This window comes from Diprion similis, chromosome 14 (genome assembly GCF_021155765.1).
Source record: "Diprion similis isolate iyDipSimi1 chromosome 14, iyDipSimi1.1, whole genome shotgun sequence".
Lineage (NCBI taxonomy): Eukaryota > Metazoa > Arthropoda > Insecta > Hymenoptera > Diprionidae > Diprion > Diprion similis.
In genome coordinates, this window is record NC_060118.1 from 11,654,886 (window position 1) to 11,680,382 (window position 25,497).

The following is a 25,497-nucleotide window of genomic DNA, read 5'->3' on the forward strand; positions in this document are numbered from 1 at the left end:
TTGAAGTGTCTGTTTGGACAGGGTCATCCCGAACATACAGTAGAATATTTTTATCATGTACCAAAACAAGCACGGCAATTCCCACCCGCACTCATGGAAGAGGCGGGATTAGTTAAGATAGTTTTGCATGCTACACCGTACCCAAAGGGCGGGGGTAGTTAATGGCGAATGGGAAACTCAAAATCTTATCAATACTTCCTTATTGAGCAGCTCTCTCAAAGATGCTGGGAACCAATCAGGAAGTAGTTTCTCTCAATTCTCAATTCTCAGTTTTCTGAACAGTCAGTCGTGGGATAGTCGCCAAGCAATTGTTACCGTTTCGTCAAGTAGTTGTTACATGTTTCGTCAAACAGTCGTTACACAGACGTCAAACAGTTGTTACACAGCGTTTCGTCAACCAGTCTTCAACAAGAAGAAGCAGCTCTCAGTTTTTTCAAGATATTCATTGCTCATTGTTTATTCGCAATTCTCATTTTCTCAAGTCTCATTCTCAGGCTTCATTTTCTAATATATCTTCTCAGTTATTGACAGTCTTCGACCAGAAATCGTTCTCTCAGTTTTAGGCAGATCAATCAGACCAGAGAATCTGTTAGAAATTCAAAAGGGTCTTTTATTTTATTTAATTTAACAAACTAAAGTGCTAAAAGGGAATTCCGTGACTTTACATTTAAACCTTTCATCTTTTATAATTAAAATCATTATAAGAATTTTCTTTAAACTTAATTTGAGTAAACAAATACTCGTGTGTTAAACCTTAATTGAATAAACAAATATTCGTGTGTTAAACTTACATCGCGAGTTGAACAATTAATTACCTTTAACGCCTGATATAAGTTAAGCGATCAGTAACTTTAACCAATCTCACCACCGGCCGAACACGCAGAGCCGCCCACATAGCCCGAATCAACGGTCACCAGCAAAAGGTAAGTGACCATTTTATTATCAAAGTCGGTTCAACCAAGAGGGAAAACGACATCAAAATTCAAATAATTCACCATCCGGGAGAACTAGTCCGAGCCAAGCGTTATATTTTTGGGAGTGGTTTGGTCATCAGCCAACTCAGCCCATAACAATGTTCGATTTTGCGTTCGGAAAAATTTAAATAACACTACGAGTGATTTGTGAGAAATGATTAGACAGGTTGTTTCGTGACTGAGTCAAACAGCCTGCAGATACTTCCGTTTAAATTGTTTTTTGTGTATCGTCGATTACCTCAAAAAAGGCTCTGCATCATCGGAACAGAAGATGAACGGTGGAAAAAATTATTATTAAAATGTTGTAATAACCTTGAAAAGGTGGTAATATTACAAGTCAAAAGTTCGTGATCAGGCTCGCTCAAATGAGTAGGATGGATGTGCCGTTGATTCGAAAACTGTTATCATGATGATTTAAGCCTTGTAATTTAAGAGTTTCGATAAACCTTGATATATGCATTCAAATTCTATAAACTAGCCTTTACACATTCTTATGCCTTTTTCTTCTTCGTTCTCGATATAAGTGTAGTGTTCCGAAATCTCTGGTTTTTTATCACAAGTAGGACCGAAAGCTTGAGTTAATTAAGACGATTCAGACATAAGTGGGACTTTAATTGTTATTTAATCATTACCAGTCAGAGGGCAGAAGCGACTACGAAAGTAGAGGAAAAAAATACAGTGATAAACATAATTTGTGAACTAATTGGAAGAGACAGAAGAGAGATACTTACATGAAGTAGCGTTCATGTAAGACTGGGTTTTTTCTCTCTTATCTAGAAAATAAACGAGGCAAACAGATCAAGACTGATTACGACTTTAACTACAACACGTAATCTATTTTCTACAAAAACTATTCATAGCATAAAGCCTGCCTCACAGATAACCCAGTCATCTATAACCAGGAATAGTTTATTTACATCACTTGCGTGAAAATGTCATGGTTGCTCCGATGAGATTGATCACCAGAGTCACACGTGCCTCGGAGAACAACCTCCTCGAGTTCAAGTATAACCACAACGAGTGAAACGACCATTAACCCAAGTGCAATCGATAGCGCAGTTCTTGAATTCGGACTGGAAATAGCTCGTCTCACAATCAAATAAATCAGACTGAATGAATCACTTGATTCAGTGTAATCAATATTCTTCATAGCTATCCCAATGAAATAATTCGTGAGGATAATATACACGTAAAACAATGAAATAACGAAGAGAAAGTTCTCGTTACGTCGATCAACTTTCGAATTATGACGAATTTTCAATTTCATTAATTTTTTTCTGAATCTTCGGCGTGGCACCTAAATTAATTCACATAAGAGGTCTTTTGGTAATGAATGCCCATCATTTTTTCTATAAGGATCCCTCAATCGAGTCTTAAGATACAAAATCGAATGTATAACACTCTGGTATTTCCCTGACTTAGCGCATGTTCATAAGGACAAATGAGACGGTCAAGCGATAAATGGCACCGCATTGCCTGATAACCTGCGGTCGTAAGATTATCGTATCGGGCGTTTCTTTTACGCAAAGGATCTTTGTGTTGGTGAAGTGAATAAGGAAAATTTCAATGTTACTCGATTTAATGTTCTACAGAGCAAACGACAAGTGTAACGAAAGAAAAAAAAAAAAAAAAAAAAAAAAACTGTGGCAATTAGGACTTCACGGAATAACGGAACATTATTATGAGACATTTTCTTATTCATTCCATTCAAGTTGAAGTCAAGAAGTCGTATTATTAATGGTAATCAAACTTGCTCTCGAGCATCGACCACTTTCGGTATTTTTATATCGAATTTAGTAACGTGTCAAGTCAAGAGCGAAGAGATATATCTTTATCGCGGGAATTGCCTGAACTTGGGAGTTAAAAGGTGACTATACTCTAGAAGAAACCACAACCTTAAGCTTCAATCCGTTAAAGTAGAGGGGTTATCTCTAATTCGGTCAGCTATAAATGGTAAGCGTAAACCAAGATCGTCAGTTAATCCTCAATAACGACACGTTTCATTTTGAAAATGGGTTTGTCATTCAAGTCTCCGTGCTTCCAGCTAGCGAGCTTCATCGCCGTTCTGGGACTCTTCATCTCGACAGAAGCTCGTATCGATAAATTCAGTAAGTAATTAATAATACTGCCGATTTCCAAAAGGGTGCGAAAAGCCTGATAGAATGGCGGTAATTAAACGCACGTTTCACTTCAAGGCGATTTCAACGGGCAAGGCTACTCCCTACACATGGCCAACACCGTCTCTTACAAGGTTTACAACGAAAGGCGTACCTGGGAGGAAGCGAGGCGAAAATGCATCGACGATGGAGCTCGTCTGGCCATAATTGACACCTACGAAAAAGTTGGGATCATTGGGAAACTGAAACCGTTCAACGCCTACGTCTGGATCGGCGTGTCGCGATCGGGCCCTAATCAACCTTGGATAATAGCGCATAACGGTAAGTTTCCACGACTTGATTAGCATCAAACCAAATCCTCACACGCTTCGGAATATCCGAGGATTCCTGATTCGATCGACTAATTCGCAACGCTCTCCGTCAGGTTTGTCGATGGTCAACATTCCGTGGGCACCAACGAAACCTTGGGGTTCGTACAACTGCCTCACCGTCCGAGGGTGCAATCGGGGGTTAAGCAACGAGGATTGCAACGACCGAAAGGGATTCGTTTGCGAAAAGGTGGTATCAGCAGAAGTCCTAAATCCGTGATCAGGCTCGCTCAGATGAGTTGGATGGATGCGCAGTTGATTCGAAAACTGTTATCATGATGATTTAAGCCTTGTAATTTAAGAGTTTCGATAAACATTGATATATGCATTCAAATTCTATAAACTAGCCTTTACACATTCTTATGCCTTTTTCTTCTTCGTTCTCGATATAAGTGTAGTGTTCCGAAATCTCTGGTTTTTTATCACAAGTAGGACCGAAAGCTTGAGTTAGTTAAGACGATTCAGACATAAGTGGGACTTTAATTGTTATTTAATCATTACCAGTCAGAGGGCAGAAGCGACTACGAGAGTAGAGGAAAAAAATACAGTGATAAACATAATTTGTGAACTAGTTCGAAGAGACAGAAGATAAATACTTACATGAAGTAGCGTTCATGTAAGACTGGGTTTTTTCTCTCTTATCTAGAAAATAAACGAGGCAAACAGACCAAGACTGATTACGACTTCAACTACAACACGTAATCCATTACTACAAAAAATATTAATAGCATAACGCCTGCCTCGACAGATAACCGAGGCACTGACAATTGGGGAATATTTATTTACGTCGCTTGAGCTAAATGAGCTTAAATGAATCACTCGATTCGGTGTAATCAATATTCTTCACAGCTATCTGAATAAATACAATGTAGCTTATCGACTCGATCTGCCCTGAGATATCAACTTATCAAGAAAATTTATCGTACGTAATAGCTTTCAGCAATAGTATGTCTGAACGAGAATCCCATCTAAAGCAATAAGACCGTTAAACTTTAACCCAAAACTTAATTAAAACTCTTGCGACAAAAAGTCTTCACATAATTTCGGTTGCAGGTGACTTTCCAAATTAAACAGAAACTTTGATCATCTGATATTTTGACAATTCGATGGAGGAACATAAATATTATCACGTCTGAACGTTGACAATTTAGAAACTTGTCCAGCACCCCGAATTTCGTATTAGCCAAAAATGCTCACGATTCTTTATACATAGTAGATATACGAGTGAAAATTTTCACCGGGGTGAGAGGAGGATGAGAAGAAGAAGAAGCGGGAAATAATCGATCAGAGGAAAATTTAGACGGCTAGTTTTTTATGACTCCCAACGGAGAGAGCGGCGTAGGAATGAGGCAGAAACCCGGAAAAGTTTCACGCGTAACGTTAACGGTGACGGCCCTTTGCCCAAAACCTGGACCACCAGGCTGAAGATACATCTACTATCACGAATTCGTCTTCCACGCGTTATTGCGATTGTGTGCGAGTAAGCTCACCGGCGAGAGAAAACCGCGCGGCTTCCATATATACGAAGGAGGGTGAAGAGCTGTCGAGGGGAAAAAATTTCCCCTAGACGCATTAAAGGGGCTGGTGGATAAAAAACGCTCGCGGTTTCTGGGGTGGAGATTGTTTTTTATAACCGCACGGACGATGACTGAGTATGTTTTCACCGCATCCAGCGAATTTTCTGTGTGGATTAGGGGGGGGAGGGGGGAGGGGGTCTAAAATCATACCTATTTTTGAAAGTTTTCATTTTTTTTTTTTTTTTTTTATAGAAGATGAAAATACTAAGTGCAATTTGAGTTTGAAGAATTTATTGTTCAAAGTTTGAAAAACATTTTAGAATTTTTTCATTTTTATGAATTAATAAGAAAATGGCGATATGGCGGTTTTCAATCCGAAGGAGCAGATTCATCGGTCAATTTTCATTGGATTGGCTTAAAAATTTTACACGACCTTTGAAACTTGTTTATGGATTCGAGCTCGTGGTTAGAATTTCAATCCCGAAATTTTTTTGTACAGAATCGTATATATGTTTGAAGCAAAATTTTTTTTCTTCAACTCTGAGTTACGAGGTAGAACCCGAAAAGGTGTTTTTAACTCAAAAACTGCAAAAGTCTTCGAGTTCGGTGTAGTGTTCTTGAAACAAGAACTTAATAAAGTCCTCGAACTTAACTTTCTCCAAGTGGTTTCATTTTCTTAGAAAAAACAACAAAAAAAAAAAAAAAAGAAAGAAAAAACGCTCCTAAAAATAGATATGACTTTAGACCGTCTAAGCTGTATAAGAGAATAATATCGTAGGTTAAAAAAACTGTAATTAAGGATGTAATGGATTCGATCAAGCCCCGCCTTTTTCTTCAAACTGATAAAAAACCTGTCGTCGATTAGTCTTTTGTCACTTTTGACTGAATCGAAGAACCCGTTGTACGATACTTTGTTCTCGTTTATAGTATGGATAATTTTTCAAGGGATTAAACATACATTTTTCAGGTTTCTCTGAATGCCCTGTAACGGAGGTTCAACATTGCCTGGCGGTAATTGCAGATTAATTGGAACGAAGCCACGGTCCTCTGCGTTGAAAAGAAAAATTGAAAAAGAAGCTCAACAAGTTCGGGAGTCTTTTCGAAGCTTGAACGTTCTCTTTTCATCCATCGTCGCGAATGCTTCGTGCAAATTCGTGCAATTCGTTCGAAAGCTCAGAGAGACTTACTGGGTTTCGAAATAATTTCGGTCCGTCAGTAACTAACCTAAAGCCGAAAGCTTTTCTCTTCTCTCCGTCGAAGGTGAACGAGAATAAAAACGGCCTCCAGTTCAGTGTTCGCGGTACCGAAATAAGATCGAAGATAACAGAAATCCAAAAGGCATTGCCTGTGAAACGGGGGCAATAAAACAAGTGTAGAAAACAGATCGATCAAATACGAATGTTCTGCAGACGTTTTCCAAACACGTACCAAACATTCGTCTGTTCGAGCAACGGTTTCGAATTTTTACAACAGATATGAAAAATTCTTACGCGTTAGTCGACGTATCGAATTTCACCCCCCTCCCCCTGCAGCTGTGATTCGACGGAAACCGGAAAAATAGTTAGAATTCCCGACCAGGGAAAGGAAAATATCCGAAACGGAGATGCGAAATCCGGTAGATTTTCCGCTCGGGAAGAAAGGAAAGAGGGGGGGAGAGAATGGGAAGAAACCCCAGGGCATTCTTGAGATTGGGGTAATGACATTCCTATGGAATGTAGGTGGGCACTTACCCAGCTATACGACTGTAGATAAGTGCACATTCGATTTTACTCGACGGCGGGTTCAGGAGTGAGGGTGTAAGTAAAGTTCATCGGGTTTACAAACTCGGAGAGAACTTTTTTGATCTTATATTTCTACGTAGGGATTCTGTATGAAATTTTTTTTCCTCACAGACACAATTCAGTTTTGTTTTAAATATCTACAAGCAATCGAATAACTGCACAAAGATGCTTAAGGAAAAAAAAAAAAAAAAAAAAAAAAAAACATGCGCATTAAAAATATCGACGTTGAATTGATATAAACTTGGTGAAATAATAGGATCTACAAGTTTCATGGTGTTATTAAGATAATGAAATATATCGTATGTGGAATGTAGAATTGATAAAATATTTTCTTTAAATGGCAAAATACTTTCTGCAACATTAGTGATTGAAAATAAATTTCGCGTCGAGTCAAGAAAAACGATAAGATTAGTAGAAAGTAGTTATAATTTATCCACAGCGCTGAAATTCATGACGGTGTATTTTAATAAGGAAATGGAAGTTAAAATATTGAAGAAAGATTATTATCATCGTTTTTCCATTGCTGAAAAGAATTTCAATCAATTCTGCAAAGTATGTTCAAGTATAAGAAATAAAAATATTTGATTCGAAAAAATTTTCCCAATTAAGAACAGCGTTGAAAACAGACTCGAGAGTCGTGCTGTCTTGAAATTGATGAAAAGTTATACGAAGAAACGAGAAAATATGGTACGAGTGTAATCGAGCGTGAAGTGAAAATTTCCGTTCCCGTGTTTTATCGCGAGTATATAATAAGGTATAAAAGAGGGAATTTTTTATGAATCTTTGGGGGTGTTTGAAGCTGGGTAATTAACAAGGTAGGATGAGTTTGGAGACGGCGTTACGGGCGAGCCATTAGAGATGGTTTGGTGCGTCAAAAGTCCCCTCGAAGGAGGATCCCGCAGGCGGCAGGCGGTCGCATCCCTTGAGCGAGAAATATCGGGAATTTATGGATTTAATATACGCAATTAGCACTATTAGGTTGAGAGGACGAGGGAGGACGATGGCAGGAAGGATGCTCCTCGGAGAGTAACGAGAGAGGCATGAAAGCTTCGCTGGCTCGATGCCGTCGGCCTTCAACCGAAGAATTACGGAGGCTCGAGCCAACCAGCCGAGATACCGAGGCGAGGCGTCGAATCGAGGGACAAAGCGACGGAGACGAGGATCTCAGGGGTGGAATAAGACCCGGGACGTGTCCCTGGGGAGATTCACTCCCTTATTCATGTGTATCAACCCAGCCACTAGTCTCCGTAATTTTCAGAGTGTACCGTGCACTTTGAGTAACTTACGAAAAATACTGTACCTATCTACACTGTATAAGCAAATGTGAAGGTTCTAAAATTCATCGACTAGTTTTGTTGGTAATTCGGAAATTTGGTATCAGATAATAATGGATTGACGTCAGGTTGTGATAGGTTGATATGGAATAGGGTTATACTGACATCAAATGGTATTGAACTTATATCAAATGTTACACCGACGTGAAGTGGTGTTAGACTGACATTAGATAGTGTTGGATTAACACCAGATAGTATTTGGGTGACATGAGATGGTGTTGGATTGACATGAGATGATGATAGATCGACAAAGAATCGGTACATAAAACGTCAAACAATGTAACGAAAGCAATAGCTTAACGGTATTTTGACTGACAATGAGATTGAAAACTGCAAACCAATACCATTGAATGTATTTCAGGAAGTAATGGATGGAACCAACCGTTACATGGAATTGAAATAGCTGACCTAGTGAATAAGTCGACTGATTCTACATTCCAGGCAGAAACGGTATACGCCAAAGATATTTTGCAAACGGATAAGAAGTGCCGCGTTGAATCATAAAACAGCAAGGAAAGATCTGGAGCACCGGAAGATTCGCTCATGGAATACAATGATGAGGATAAGAAAGAAATTGGAGCGTGGGATAAATTGATAAAGTCACCGAGTCAAGTCGGGTTGGGATAAAGGGATCTAACCGTAGAATCGAGAGTTAGGAGACACGATTCCACGAACCCTGAGTAATACACCTAGAATCTAATTCCGGCGTCTGATTAGCTCAGGTTCGACGAGGAGATGAAATATTGAGTATAGAGCCTGCTGAGCTTGGAATTGGAAGGGGAAAGGTAGACATTGAGTGATAATTGCAAGTTTTACGATCCGAAAATGAGGTTAGAGCTGTGAAAAGGGCGACACCGTCGAGTTCCGCTTTTGTTAGCGCGTCGTGATCAGCGATGAAAATGTCAGATGGCAGAAGCGGGTTATTACTTCGAGTTATAGGCGAGATATTTTCAGGGAAAAATGGTGCGGTCATGTAATTGCCTGCGCCTCGACTCGAGAGCTCGTTAAATATCGAGGATTGAAATTTTTTCTATTTTCTTTTTTCTCTTTTGGAGAGAATAATTGGCTCGAAATCATTCGAAACATCCATCCAGCATGGAAAACAAAAGCTGATTGAAAGGCTCCGATTGTTTTCACCATCGATTTCTAGGGTGGATGGCCGAGTAACTTGAGCTCAGCAACAAGCGTCAAAGGTTTTCCACCGAGTGCCTCGCGTTACTTTCGTCTTATCACGACGCTACTTGGCGTTCTCCATTCTCCCTTCTCTTCTCTTTGCTTCTCTTCTCTTTTCCCTCTTCACTTTCACCTCAATTTTAGCCTCGAGACTCTTCTCCGTCCCTCCGGCGAACGAGCCTGCTCAGCCTTTGAGATCAAGTTTTACCTTTCAATTCAAGTGGGCAACACGCTTTGGTTCCATAATGTACCACCTGACGCTCCTCCTCGTCAATAATTTAATACCCACCTACCGCGAATTACGCCGAGGATCGTAAGTCGAGCTTAGCTACGAGGATAAAAACTAACTCAAAGTTTCTCCCGGTATATATGGTGCCATCAATTTCAAACGAGAATAATTTTTCCACCCCACTGTAGTGAGTTACGATAATTTACCTCAAAACGCAGGAAAACCGAATACCTACTGAAATTATTCATCACTAGTTTAGACGTAAATTTTTCATTTTAAAATACTTTAAAATGGTTAAAAAATCAAGTTTATTATTATTACTATTATTTGTTTCTTGTTTGTTTTTTTTTCTCTCTTTACAAAATCGTGTTTTACAAATTTACTGAAACGGATTATTTTTTACCAATAGTTGATTTCATTTTTCGATTTGTTAAATTAAAATCAATATCAGTAGCAATCTTGAATATTTCACGATATCAATGCGATGAGAAAAATGACGTTTCAACGGAATTGAAAACGAATAATCTTTTGATAAAAACCAGTCTTCGCAGAGTGGAATCGAACGATTACGTAATACCAGACATTTTTACAATTTTAAATAGATTTGAAATAAAAAATCAATGTCTAAGCTGTGTTTTATAATTTTAGTATCTTTTTTTAATTTTACTCTCAGTTTTGGAGAAATCTTCGTGCTTTACGACAGTACGAACGTACAATAAATACTGAACGATCAATCTCAGTGATGAATTTCAGCTCGTGAAGATCGATGTAGGGGAGGGTGGGGGGGCAAAGTGGGCACCTTAAAATTTCTGATATCTAAAAAAATTTGGGGTCAAAGTGGTACCCCAGAAATTTTTATTATTATTATTATCTCGAATATATACTTATTCTCGCGAAAGCTAGATAATAATAATTTACCATAATTTTTCATACGAAAACTAAACATTTTATTCCAATTTTAGGTATTATTTTCTTAAAGGGTTCACTTTGCCCCATCCTCCCCTAAATTACAGAATAGTGTAAATCATTATTAAATGATAAAACTTGAGTTAATACACGCAAATTGTACTTTGAAATATGAAAGATAAACTTTGAAGAGGTTGAAATAATCGACTGTCAAAAATTCCTGCAACAAATTTTCATCGCTTTCCTTTTGGGGGTGAAAAAAACTCAGCGACGACGACATCCCGCGACTGACTTCGGACAAAAGAAGAACCCTTAGCTCCACGGGTATGATATAGGAAGCGAATAATAACTCTCACCTGAAGAACCGACTTGTCAAGACCCGTGACAACTGCAGATGACGGGGAAGTCGAGGGGATGCTCTTAGTCGCAGAGACGGAGCCGGATGTGGTGGGCGACGAGGACGAGGACGACGACGTCGTCGACTTGGTAATCGGAGATGCACTCGACGCCGGTGTCTCGGGTGTTGCGGGCGTTTCGAGGGGGGTGGAAAGGGAGGCCGCAGCCCCCCTCGAAGGCACCCCCGCCCCTAAGTTCTTCTCCGATTCTGAAACAAAAATTCAAAATTTTTTTATTCAACGATGTACTGACTATCATACATTCTCAATCAAAAGTCAATACTTTATGATAAGATAATAATCGCAAAAAGCAACGATAATAAAATTAAATTTTAATAATAACAATGTTCAAAAAGAATTCTGAACACGACTAGAAATTTTGTGCCAATAACTTGCGGCACGAACTAAACTCTTCAAGGAGCCGTAAGGATCCGAAGAAGCGACACTCCTTTTGCTGAGAGCAATCTAGCATAGTGCAATTTGACGAAATACCCTTCCGATATCCCACGGGACGCACGGGACCAACCACCCGTCAGTCCATCCGGGTCCCTAAAAATCTTTACCCAACAGAAGTGGCCTAAGGCTCTAGAGTCGAGGACTGCCAACCCGCAGCTCTTAGAATCTGCCCTGACTTAACAGTCCTTGCGATCCGCGAGGAATATCTCACGATTCTCTGGACGCTGCATAGCCCCATGCATATGGGGGGTGGATGAAATATCATCCATATCCTGGACAAAGAAAGGAAGAGAAGAGAAAAAAAAAGAAAAGTGAGAGAGAGAAAGAGAAATTATTTTTTGAGCCTTACACTGATGAAAATTTCTTGTATAGAATATCTTACACCGAAGAGTGAAAATTCACTATACGTTCATTGTTTATTTAATTTACAAATACAATAAATTTAGCAGACAATTTTATGAATTGAAATGATTTTTATCGTGTTTTTCTTATAAATTTAAATTAAAATCAAAGATTTTTATCGGAAATTTAAGGCAAAGGCAAATTTATAAATTTGAAAATTGCAACCTAATTTCGTTATTTGACAAACTCTTTTACGTACAGTAGATGTGCATAGTAAATTGAAAATCATTTCTAACAGTGTACGAGTACATCAGGGTGAAAAGCACGTACTGACATAATCTTGATTTAGGGAAAAAGAAGAAGTGAAAATTAAGGTAAAGCTAGAAAGGAAGCTGTTGGCTTTGCAAAATATCACGAGGTTGAAGTTATAGAATAACGTTATCAAAACGGAACATTGGGAAAAAGTAAAAGTAAAAGTAAAGTAAACAGTAGTTACTGTAACGCAAATGTCTGACAAAGAAAACAAACCGCGCGCTGATCACGTGACGAATTACGCGATATTATTTTATGCAATATATTGCAAACGAAATTTAAACGTTAAAGTATTAAAAAAAAAAAAAAAATTCTTTATCATTTTCCTCAGCTCAGAAGCAGGGACAGCAATTACAAGCGAAGTGAAAATTTTTCGTCCTTTATCCTCTCGCACGCTATTATTCTGTTTCACCCAACTCATTATCCTCGGTTCGTTTCACCCTTGGAACCTCCCCCCCCCCTTGTCTTGCTGCAGCAATTTTTTTTTTTTTTTTTCTTTTCTTCTGCAAACTGAAGGTTGATGATGTGCTCTTTTTTTGGTTTTGTTTCAGTTTTTATTTTATCTCTTTTTTCCACTTTCTTCTTTTATCCGTCTCATAATTTCTCACCGCACCCCTGCTGCATGCGGCGTGTATTTTTCACCCCCGATAGCGAGACGAGAGACAGCGGGTGGATAAATAAGTGTAGAAAAACGTCGCCGCTTAGTTTCAGGCAAAATAATCAATTAATCACTCATATATGACGTCGTTGTGACTGATCAGATTCAACGAAGCGAGAATCTCTCACTCACACTAGTATTAAATAACAAAGCGAAATGAAATGAAGTGTAATTTTTTTTACCCGCTGGAGGGGGTAGTAAAAACGTCGAGAGACAAAACAGGGCGAAGGATAATAAAGGAGGGAACAATTGTCTGAAAAAATGGCGAGGAAATAATCCTGCAACGGTTTTTTTTCAATCTGTTGGTTTACATGGTGTCCAGTAGTATCCTGGAAATGTTCTTGAATTTTACTTGTCCTTAAAAAGTCCTGGAAATATTATGTTTTCAATGTCATTGAATAATCTGAAAATTTTCTTGAATTGTTTATAAGGATTTTTTACTGGACACCATGGTTTAACAATATCGTACAAAATATCGCAAATCGACGTTTTATTATATAAACTAAAAATTGGAGGGCAGAGTTTGTGACTTCTTATTCAAATACTGTATAGATTTCTTCTTCTCACACTTTTCTCTCTTCGTGATCAGAATTTTTTTAATAAGCCGTTTATTTTTTATAAATTTTTGAAGTCGATTTCGAATGACCATTTTTTGAAATCTGAAAAACTTCTCAAAAATCCAGTGAATGACACAAAACAACCCACGTTAAGTAAAACGTGGGCCAAATTTTTTTTTCCATTTTTTTACTACCGAAATTTTGAATTATAAAATTTTTTAACTCAACATTATCTTTACTAACTATAGTGGCGCGTCATCGAATTAGTGAAACCGAAGATTGACAAGTAAATTGACCCTCATTTGTCTCTTACGATTTGATTCTGTGTTAATTTTGGGTTTCAAAATTTAAAAATTCCAAATTAGGTGATAAAAAAGTAAAATAGAAAAAAAATTTGGCCTACGTTTTCGTGGGTGTTTTGTGTCGTTCATTGGATTTTCGAGAATTTTTTTCAGATCTTTAAAAATGTGCATCCGCAATCGACAATAAAAAAATTTGAAAAAAATTCAGGTCACGTTTTTTATCGAGTAGAATGTTAGAAAAAAACATGAAATAATTTTGAGATTGTCGGGGTTTAACACTGGTCGAGTTGGCATGGAATACCCCATATATATACATAGGTATGTACATATAGAAATATCATACCAGTCGGGGAGTTTTAATATCGCGAGATAGAGACACTCTTTCGAAGAGGTGAAGGGAAAAAAAGAAATAAAAATCTTCTTCCCTCTTTTTCCCATTTTTACCGCAGCCATCATGCAGACACGCTCGATTCATCCGACGACGGAAGAAATCCTGAATTAATTTGAATTTTTTTCATTCCTCTTTTTTCTTTTTTCTTTTTTTTTTCTTCTTCTTTCTTTTCTTATCTTCCACCTCCCCATCCCTCAACTTTGCCGCGTATATTTTTGTGACCTGATATAATAATAATTACTTGAATAATCGTGAGACCGAGGGCTTTATATCGTCATCCGGATAGAATAAATTATACACACTATATATACATATACATATGTATCCGAAAGCTGAAAGTGGGGATCGTAATATAAATTTATTCCATCATCCGGGGTAATATTATGTTAGGAATATACCGGGAATAGATTAAATTATGTTGATCCGTTTATTTCTCCTGCATTCTATTTGCCACCCCCCAGCGATGATACAACGTCATACGCCGAAATTCTAAAAGCTAACTGGGAGTCAAATGTCCTGAGAATAATTTCATTCAAAAAACGTTATTGTATAAGAAATTGTAAAAATATAAACTTCGGGATTATTTATTTTATTTTATTTATTTATTTTTTTTTTTTTTTTGTTTTTTTGTGTCTTGATTCTACCTCCTTTTCTCATTTTTTTTTCCATCCTCTACAGATAAACGATTGCAGGAGACGTTCACGGGCCTCTGATGGATTGCGAGAAGCTGAAAACCGACGTTCATCCGCCCACGGCGTTGTCATAAATATGAAAACCGTCTACATATATCTATCTGTGAATTTCGCAAATTTGGGTGATAAAAAAAAATAACTCGTGAAAATTTAGGTACAGAGATAGGAAAAGTTTTTTTTTTTTTCGTTAAGGGGACACGTCAGTGAAATTCTAAACTTTTTCGATTTGCTTGAAACTTGAACTCATAATAACGCTCCGTAAAACAAGTGGGTTTGACTCGGTTCCAATCAATTACGTTCCACGTGTGTCCAGTTATTGGTTAAAATAACGTCAAAAAGTGGTATGTTTTTTCGAAAAGCTCATTGCGTCACAATTCTTATGGTAAAAATCTGAAAAATCGGCATTGTGATGGGTTTAATAATACGATCAGTGTATATAATCATCTGGCTACGTTTTCAAACGTAATGCAGCTGTTTAAACAAAAACTAAACAAACGAGGCCAAGATTTTTTCTAACGTTATATAGGCAAGTAAATAAATAAATACATCATCTTCGCATTGTAAGGTGAAATATTGTTCAACGATACGCTTATTGTTGTTGTTGAAAATAGTGAAGAAAAGTTCTTCACCACGCGAGAATATTAGCCAATTTTTTCGACAATTAACAACAACAGAATGAGAACAAAATGTTTTGTGAAATAACTACGGTTCGATAATAAGATCCAGTATTTAGTTGTAGAGTGATTTTTTTATACTTCCGAGAAAAAGTTTAAATACAAAACGGTTCAACAGGCAGTTATTGGCAAATATAAGTGTACTAGCTTTGGATAAATAAATATATGTATATAAACATTTGGGAAAAATCTGTGACGATAAAAAAAAAAAATTAGTAGAAGAGTAGACGAACCGAAATAAATAAAAATGGAATAAGAATCGAATGGTCAAGCTTTCCGGATGTTTAGAATAACGTGATACTTGTTGAGCCGGATGGTCATCCGGCAGTTTAGGAAATGGAAAGAAAACATGGGATAGAAAAAATGCGAAAGACCAAAAAGTCGACGCGACAAAATCCCGAACGTCCAATCATCGACATTTAAAAACGTTAAAGACGATAAGTACGAAAAGTTATTCCGATAAAAAAAAAAAAAAAATTGAGAAGACAACAATGTATAAATAAATTTTTACCGACATCTCTTTGTTGAGAATGGGCAAGATTACGAAGTTCGAAATATTGAATTGCGAGAATACCGAAGAGTCAAAAAGTCGAGTTTTTTGTCTTTCGCGATTTTGACCCACTCCCGAGAGGAATAGAGAGCGAGAGAAAGAGGGAGAAGAAGATTGAGTCGGTGTAACGAGGTCGCCGAGCTAGAGAGGTTAAGTGCGAAAGTGGTTGAGATAATTTCGACCGTGTTAAGAACGGCTTTAATAACACTGCAAGCACCTAATCCGGGTGAGTTAGCTGGGCTAAAACACGTCGACAAACCTATTTAAACCCGGCCAGCCTGCTTGAGCTAAATAATTTCACGATGCCGGTGAAACCTTGAGAGAGAAAATTGCACCTAGTCGAGTTGGGATGTAGTAAGAAGCCGGAATTCGGTTTTGCTCGAGTACATCGCATGGGAAACTGCACCTGACAAAACAGTCGGCGAATTACAAGATGAAATTATTTTCATACCGTAGCCTAGGGTCAAAATTCGTCTCGCAAATAACCCGAGTACCTGAACTTAGCTGTCTTTTGAGCAGAGTCGAGACGTTTTCACCGGCGGTGTAATATCCGAGTAAAAGTTTTTCGACGGGTAGCTAGTTGTTGAGCTTTGGACTGCCGGGATTTGATGAGCTCTAATCCCCTTGGAAAGTCCCCAAATAGTGTGCCTGTATCTTAAATATAACTTATACAAAATTCCGATCACACGTAGAGCCTATATTCAGGCTTTGCGGCGGTTGACGGTGGAGAAAAATTCAGAAGTTGAAGTTTTGCGTAAGACCTGATTGTAGGGTTTTTGGGATCGCTGATGACGAATTGTGAATCAGATTTTCGAAATTCAAGATGGCGGGTCCAACACGGCGGGCAAAGATCCAAAAAGTCACTCTACGCGACCATATTTCATCCACCGTGACGAATTTTGAAATTTCGATGTCAGATTCGTGATCAGTGACCTCGCAAACCTTCGAATACCGATTTTCATCTAAATCGAATGACATTTCGGATTTTGGTCTGCCATCTTGAATTTCGGAGTTTCGATTTCGGATCCGCAATCAGCTACCTCAAGAACCCCTGAGTAGAGAGTTTTGATAGATTGCTCCACAGCGCCTACATTCAGATTTTCCGGCGGCCTGAAGGTTCATGAAATGGTGAATTGCTCGGGATGAAGTTTGGGTGTAACGGTATCAAACGGAGGATAGGTGAGCTCGATGAACACGGCTTGCGTCGTAATAGTTGCCTGCAAGTTTGAATGCTCCGAAGGACTCTGAGGATGAATGAAACGTAGTTACCGTCTGGACGAAAAGTTAACAGAATAGAGAAAAGACTCTTTACAAATTAATTGTCGATATCTCAGCTCGTGTCACTCAAATTTACTCGGAATCGTTTCGGCTGGTGAGGATCTTGAATGATAAGGCAATAATTTCAAGCTATTCGAGCGCAAAATTACGAAAAGTGGACAAAGATTACCTTTTCCAATTGTTTAATTTTATTTATGTTTTTTTACAGGGAAATAAAAATCGCTAAAAACACGTAGACGTAATCAAAGATTCAAATGAAAATACTTCGCACGTTAATCACGTACCTACCGTATCAACGAAGAAATGGTGCGGCGAATCGGCAAAAGTAAACGGCAAGTGCGACGAGCGGCTAGAAACGAGAGGCCGAAGGCGCGTCTGGCATCGCGGCTGAGTTTCCACGCGCCGTCGAACCGTTGACTCGCACTACTTGCAGCGAGACGCGTGATTAACCAGCGTCACGAAGTTATTCAACCTTTTTCGTGTCTCGGGTGGATGTTTGATTCTGAGAGCACGATTTTCCAGCACTGAGGACCATGGACAGTTATTTATTCCGCTGGATGTTTTCGTAGTTTTGGGCCTTCGAAGTTGACGAATTTACGATCATTTTCTCAAATGGCGTCAAAGAACAAACTGGCATTTTCTCCGTTTGGAATGAATTTTTCTTCCGAATAACGTTTGATAGAAATATTTTTGAGTCGAAATACGTGATTTCAAGGATTACCGAGTTTTTTTTATGCAAGCTATGGTTATACTGTATAGTAAATCACACCGAGTCAGTTGAAATAAGTCGCGAAACTCGTTCATCAGTTTTACTTTTTTGGTTGTATTTTGTAAACCTATCCTTTCTCGCGATGTTCATCCGATACAATTTCTACCCAACTGCAGGTTCCGTACTCCATAAAGACTAGACTGAAACTAGGCTTCCAGGAACATCATTTTGCAGGGCGAGATTGACGCTTCGTCGATTGTTTTATCGTTGGTCGGATTCCAATGGAGATTTCTGATTGCCAATGAACAACCGAAACAAGTTTGAAAAAGATTAAAAATATATCCGTACTGCCTGCCTATGGTTCGTTTGCTTCGAGTTGCGAGTATCGATTCTCAATGGACGTCGAGCTTTTTTAACACTCCTCGAAAGCTGGATGAAACGATCCGAACAATTTTCCAAGAATATTGCAAAATCGCGCGGACACATTACAGGGTGTTGAGTCTTGTCCAAGATGTTAACGAAGTGAGACTGATACCATATTGTTTTTGCAGTAACGTAAAATACATGAAGATTAACTTTGACAGATTACACAGAGAATACATGAAATGATCAATAAATGGATCACATTTTTTCACCAAAATTGCGTAAATAATTTTGATAGCTCGAGAATTTCTTCTGCTCCGCCTAGTGCATATTCAAAAACGTTATCGCTGCGACCTCCGAGCCGAGCTTGACTACGTGGAATTCCAAGACGAATGATTGGAGGATCGAATAACACGCCATTAACTTTATCAAATAGCCGGCCAAAATGGAATAAGCAAACAAAGATTACGCAACGCAAATTTGTGATTCTTTCGTCGCTAACGTGATAAATAATACGCGTATTTATAAGCAAGAGATACGAAATTTGGTGATAATTTATAGAATTATTCTCCCGATTTTCACTTTCAAATTGAATTACGAGAAACATCAACTGTCGGACTTGTATTTCCGATAGATTTCGTAGGTGATATCGCCTTTACGACCTTTTCGATACCGTTTCTTTCTTTAGAACTATTGACGCCTGCGATTCGCGTGAATTCGTTTACCCCTCCTTGCACGGGGTGACTGAGAATTATTTCCTCATAGCCGCTACGTTCCCACGATTCCCGCATCACTAGTCGAACTCTTGAAGGACCTCAAGAGTCCTCGAATAAAAATTAGAGTACAACAATTTGGAGAAGGAGAAAGATACAGAGGAATGCTAAGGATTGGACAAATTTCAAATCTAACCTTCAGCCGAATCTGATCCAACTTCCGGTATGCAACTGTATGAAAAATACTAACACAACCCAGATAACAAAGGATGTCAGAGTGCGGCGCTAGATGCCTAATACAGATGTCGATAGATTGACTCGCACCGTGTTTCATAAAAAAACTTACAGAACGTCAAAGTGACTTACGACCCTTTTGTCCTATAAAAAGTCTTCGAATTTGTAATAAAAAATATTGAGGTTCACTATCCTGTTTCTCAAGTTGGACGAAGCAATACGCGGTTACAAAATTTCATTAAAATCGGTTGAGCGGTTGCGGAGTTCATCGTGGACTAACATCGTGAAATGGGAATTTTATGCATTAAGATTGGGCATGATTTTTCCAGCAGTTGCAAGAATGTTTTTAACTGTTTTGGGGTTTTTTCCCCTCCGCGTAACCAGAGACGTCAAAATGTTGTCGATACACTTCGGAGAAGAGGTTATCATACGTGAAGAAGAAACGGCGACTAATTGCAGAAACGAATGACAAGCCATTAACTTTATCGCAAAGCCCAGCTCAAGCGAGTTCGAAAAAACTGAAATTACGAAATGTCGACTTGCGGTTTACATAATTACATACGTCGATGATGAACATTTCTCAGAAAGAAAAATACCGAAATTTTGTTGATAAGATGTTCATTATTTTTTCATTCTGACTCTTGAATTGTGCTACACGTGGAACGTTAAATATACATTGAAACTTGGAAGTTTCTTATAGATTCACAATAAGTGCACAAGAGCTGCGAAGAATCATTTTATTCCCGACTCAACCATAAAGTTAAATTTTTTCACCTGAAAAGCGTGACGAAAATGGCATATTTTTCCGGCACAACTTTTTTCCCTCATTTGCGGGAAAAAAATTGCACTTAATGTCAGTTTCTGCACTGAATGTTAGTTCTGGAAAAAAAACGATGGAGAATGTGGGTAAAATGTTTGAACAAAAAAAAAGTGGAAAATAATATGCAATACGTACATGGGGTCTCTGAGACCCCAAATCTTTTTCATCATTTATATTTTACTCGCACAAACAGAGAGGCAGAGTTGACTCGGAAATAAAGTTCTGTATGAAACACAGGATGAAAAATCGATTATTCCCTTGGGTATAATTACTGCTCTTGCTTCACTCGGGCAGTAAGCCCATCCGCGGGAATAATCTCCGACTTTATTGCCTTGTTACATAATGTACTATTTAATACCTCAAAGTTGAAGTCGAAGAGTGACCTCGGGCGAAGACACGTGTGAAATTTTATCGAACTATAAAAAATCCTTGGTCTTTCAACTTTTTACGCAATTTCATATTCCAGTTATTTTTAGGTATGTATTTAGGCCTAAAATATCAGTCGAAGCGCTGGTGATTATGCATTCGGTGGTAATTGGGTTCTTCCACCTAGTTATCTGTCAGCACAAGATAAGAACAGCGAAAGTGGGGAACATCTTTCGTATAAAGTATCGACAGATCGCCATCCGCGGGTAGTCGCAGAAGAAACTTCCAGTCAATCAGTCAGTGCGAGGTTCGAGAATAAACTCCAGAAATGGCGGGGGTCCTTGCTTGGTTGCCGGCGCAGCTCGCCTGCCAGCTAATGTGTCCCGCGAATTCTACCATCGGAAATTCATTTTTTGGTAAGAAACGCGGATAAAAAGTTGTTCGACAAATAACGGCTGTCTTGAGGGGGGCGAAGTGATCTTATAATTTTCGGTGACTAAATTCTTCCAGTTAAGAACACACCGACTCTTGAACAACGCGTCCCGTTGCCTGTGGGATACAATCCTTACCCGGATGTCGGTGCGGCCTACAAGGCGTACAACACCCGCAAAATGACCTGGAACGAGGCTCGAAAGTATTGTATGTTGGACAACGCTAATTTGGCAATCATCGACTCGTACAGGAAGCACGATATCGCGGTATCTCTGAAGGCCAAGAATCACGCTGCGCACCTTGGGCACCATAGATTGTTCGACAGAGGCGAATGGACAAACATCAAGAATGGTAAAAACATGATTCACTCAAACCATTTCCATACATCGACAAAAGTGTCTCGAATAACCGTAAGAAAACGTTCAAGTGAACGTACATTGAAGTCTTTCGAAATACTAAAATCTGTCGAAATCAATACTGTGCCATTTTCGAATTAAACAACCTCAAAATAGTGCTTGAAGGATGAAGTTACGTTTGTCATCAGGTCATCCGTTGCGGTTATTGCCATGGGCGTCCGATCAACCAGATCCGAACCCGAATTGCAACTGCGGGTCAATGTGGAGCAACAATCAAGGACTTACCGCGATACCGTGTGACTGGAAACAGTATTTCATATGCGAAATTCCGTTATCCGCATAATACCGCCAGATATCTCCGAATTCCTACTCAAGCACAAATTCATTCTCTGAAGAAAAGAAATGTTTAATTCAGTCCCACGAATAAAATTTCCGCCATTGTTAATCGGCGTTTATGAACGGATTTGCATAAAAAAAAACAGCTAAGATTTCGGAAAATTTACAATTACCAAAAATATTCCGTGATGAAAAACTCGTCGTCAATCTTGGCTGTGAAATCAGGAAAAAATTCGAAACACGACCTCCCCGCACGTTCACGTCTTGAAGTCGAATCTCGATAGATATCGAAACGTGGCTCCATGAAAATCTGAAAAAATTCTCAAAAATTTTGTGTGAGGTATCAAAATATTTCAGCCTAGACCCAGAGTGAGCCGGCGGTTGCTTCTCCTCTTTTTGTTGGTTTTTTAAAGAAAACAAACGGAAAAAAATTGAAGGATAAGTCAGTTTACAATAGACGGACAGTTCCTCGTACATATTCTTAAAAACAATTGAATTTCTGAGAATTTTTTCCGATTATTCCGAAGAGATTTTTATTCGTCAGAACGAAGATATCGCAACTGATTTAATTAGTTTGGAAAAAAGTGTAAAATGTCTTTGAGTAATTATTGTAAGAACGTGCAGCGGAAGACAGAAATTTCTTTGCGAAATTCCGATACCAGAGAACAACCCTCAGATGCAGTCAATTCTCATAAACTCGGAACAATTTACCGCGTCAAAAAACTGATTATTTTTTTTTTTTTATTAGAATTCAATTTCACGAGTAAAAAAACTGAATCCCGACCGCAAAACGCTATTTGTTCGTAGAGTGAATGATCAGTAAAGTTCAAACTGGCAAAATTAGTAAAATCCATATATTTTGAGATCTCTTCCCTGAAACTACAACATACATCAAAGTACATCTATCACTCGTCACAAACACACTCTGGAATTTCACATTTCCGAAATCAAGCATCTGTGTCACAATGAAACAAGTATACCGAGATCGGCGATACGAAGCATAGTTTTTATTCAAGGTAATTGCGAAATTCCGATATCTGATAAGGGTGAAAGGCTGTTGCCGATACCTAATCAAGTCGAAGAATCAGCTTGAATAGTAAAATGTATGAAATTCGTTTAAAAAAATAAAAAATCCATCACTGTTTAACGCGTATTATTATCCGAATTATTCCTACCAGCCAACAAAACTTCCGAATCGAACCAAGAATGAGGTTGGATCTAAAATATCAGTCGAAACGATGGCGGTTAAGCGGTAAGTGTTACTCAGCTATTTCCGCCGTGTTATCGGTTGGCATGAGATACGAACCGCGAAAGAGAGGTTCATTTATTTGAATGAAACCGACACTGAAATGTTTTTTTAACGAATGGGACAACTCGGCGTTAGATTCATTCAAATCCGTCAAGCGCATCAAAAATCACCTCGTTGGGTGCCCATCTTTGTGTGTCGTTTTCCCCCCTTCTAAACGGTAAAATACGTGTCTCTTAGTTGTCAATGTTCTTCGACATACATGAGTCTCAACGACATCAGAGGGTGACACCAGACTGATGTTACTTGTTAGAAGAGCTGCTTCCATTTAACCAAGTCTCGGTATCCAACCTCTAAACCATCCTCTAAACCATGCCACGTCCAGTGTTTCTCCCGGTATTAAAAACGCACTAATTTCCCCCCAAAAAAAAAAGAAAAAATCATTCCTTCCAAGTACGAAATCTCATAACCCAGAACCCGTGTCTTTCGATACGAATATATCGCGCACTTACTCGGTCAGGAAAGCATGCAAGGCCGCCTTCCCGTGACGTGTGACGTGAATCCGGCTGAACGTCTATCCGTCGCAAGCTTAATTCCCGTAACGACATTCGCCTACCGTAACTATAATCCACGTCAACCTGGTATCCATCCACTTTAGGAATATATCAGTTTTAAAACAGAGTGGAAATCGTTCGTCACGAAAGAAAAAATTTGCAAATATACATTAAACAAAAATGCAACAAACAAGTTAATCGAGTCAGCCCCGGATCCAAGGGGGGGGGGGCAAACAAGGCCACGTGCCCCGAGTGCGTAAAAAATTTACATCACGATACCAGCAAATTTAAACGAATCGCACTTTCTCTGAATAAAAAGAAAAAAAAGTCAGATTTCGAGGGTGTGCGATTCGTTGATATTGCGTAATACGATTATGTGAATTTTTTCCCAGGTAATAGTACTAATGCCAACTAAAACCTCACGGTTAGAAATTTTTTTTTTTTTAACATTATTACTTTTACAATAAAATATATACTAAGAAAAAGTTTTTCCCATATTATTTCCATCAAGAAACTTGGACCCCGAAGCAGACTATCTTTGATTTGAGGTAAAAAACTGAAAAAATTAGCTAATTGTTTTCTGATAATTTGAAGTAGATTTGGGGGGGGTGGGACGGCAAAAATTCGTCAACACCCTGAATAAGGGACACCCTAATGTACACATATTTCTTTGTTCTTCCTTAAATTATCCACACTTTTGAGCGTGTTTACTTACAATAATCCCAACTTTTGCACATAACGCGACCGGGTTTCTGATTTAGGCTGTCACGATCCGTGAGAAAAGGGGGCAGAGAAATACATATAATGCAGGTGTTATACACAGAGAGGCAGGTAGGAAAGACAGGCGGTAAAATTCAGTCGAGCGTTCATGCACGCTTCGTTCGTGTTTTCAGTTTTCCAACTAGAGTTCCCTCCGAGTGTGTGTGAGTGTGTTTCGAAGCGAGAAGCGGCCCGCGAAATCCAGACAAAGATTCTGTATTACATGCACGTCTCTACGTGTACGCACACTTGGCGCTCCGGAAGCCATTTTGAAAACGACACTACATACACCGACACACTCACATGCTTTGCCCTGTTTTCATGCGTTTTCACCAAGCACTGAAATCCTTTCAATGGTATTTTTCATACGTATTATTTATTTATTTTTTTTCTTCATTTCGTCTTTTTTTCGTTCCCCCGTGTACGGTTTTTTCTTTTTCGTTTTTCTTTTGATTATATAGACGCGAAAAAACCGCAACAATGAATTATGAAGCTTTTCTTTCCCGCGAATTGCTTATTTAATTACACGACGAATGTAATATACGATTAATTACACTGATCGATAAAATTTTTGTAACACGAAAGGTGTTCAATAATATTCAAATACCTATCTAGCCTCGTTATAAAACCATATTTACCTTGATTCCATTGGGACTGATTTTTTTTTCTTCAATTTTTTTGTTGCACTTACTTCACAGGTAAAATTGAATGTTTATCGTTTTGACTTCCTTTTTTTTATGTGTAGTGTTTTGTTACTTACAATGAATAACGGTTAGTTAGTTACGATAAATTAAAAAATACGCTGAATCAAAAAAGTTGAGTCAAAAAGATAAACATTCAATTTTACTGGTACAATAGCTGTAGCAAAAAACTAGACTCGATCGAATCAAATGAAACGTGATTCGATAATGGGTGGATGGATATTTGAAAAAATTAGTAAGCACCTACGTTGTTAAAAAATTTTATTAAGCAGTATACTGTAACACTATTTATACTCACACTGTGGGAAAACGGCGACGATGATCGGGGAGTTTGAAACTTTATGATAAATACGATGAACAATATGGCTGACTTACCTGTAACAGAAAAAAAGAAGACAAATCTTCATTAGATAAAGTGTCGAGTGTTGCGATTACACAGAAAGGTCAGCAAAACAATAATAACGGTTACAAACTATACATAAATATACTTTTTTATTAATAATAATAAAAGTTAGTGTTAAAAATCAAGTTTTGATTCCGACAGTGTAAAGAATTTTAAAACGGTAACATGCAGCCTCGGTTGCCGAGTCATCTGGCTGAATGAAGAACTTTCTCTCTTTCTCTCTCACTTTCTCTCCTTTTTTCCTTCATCCCCCGCGTTTTAATTAATTCCCCGGGATTTTATACGCTCTTGTAAAAGCCCGGTAGAAGGGTGGCGAGGAACAGAGAGAATAAGGAGAGGGATGAGGGTGAGGGCGAGGGTGAGGGGGTTCCAATGCATTTTTAATTGTCCCCGACAAGAGGGTCGAGTGCTACAGATGTAGTGCGGCTGGCTCTAGGCGCTCTCTCTCATCCCGCAGAGCGAAACAAGGCATGCTGGGTGGATTGAACGAAGCCCCGTC

The 25,497-nt window shown here is 38.5% G+C and overlaps 4 protein-coding genes across 5 annotated transcripts in view; 3 read left to right on the plus strand and 1 right to left on the minus strand.

Moving 5' to 3' along the window:
* The window catches only part of LOC124414741 (dystrophin, isoforms A/C/F/G/H), a 303,596-nt gene that overhangs the window by 211,836 nt on the left and 66,263 nt on the right, over nt 1–25,497 (minus strand). For both annotated transcript variants that reach the window (XM_046895783.1, XM_046895785.1), the window contains exon 34: nt 10,756–11,003. In XM_046895783.1, the coding sequence (XP_046751739.1) occupies nt 10,756–11,003 (248 nt within the window). The remainder of the gene's footprint in view (nt 1–10,755; nt 11,004–25,497) is intronic.
* Nucleotides 1–25,497, plus strand: part of LOC124414771 — a 73,863-nt gene that overhangs the window by 13,952 nt on the left and 34,414 nt on the right. The gene's annotated exons all lie outside the window — the stretch shown is intronic.
* On the plus strand, nt 2,967–3,694 carry LOC124414766 (NKG2-E type II integral membrane protein-like). The gene is made up of 3 exons (XM_046895833.1): nt 2,967–3,082; nt 3,170–3,412; nt 3,516–3,694. The coding sequence occupies exons 1-3, from the start codon at nt 2,986–2,988 to the stop codon at nt 3,677–3,679; spliced, it is 504 nt and encodes a 167-aa protein (XP_046751789.1). The 5' UTR covers nt 2,967–2,985; the 3' UTR covers nt 3,680–3,694.
* LOC124414767 (hemolymph lipopolysaccharide-binding protein-like) lies at nt 20,576–21,580 on the plus strand. The gene is made up of 3 exons (XM_046895834.1): nt 20,576–20,627; nt 20,722–20,994; nt 21,188–21,580. Exons 1-3 carry the CDS (start codon nt 20,588–20,590, stop codon nt 21,340–21,342), a joined length of 468 nt encoding a protein of 155 aa, XP_046751790.1. The 5' UTR covers nt 20,576–20,587; the 3' UTR covers nt 21,343–21,580.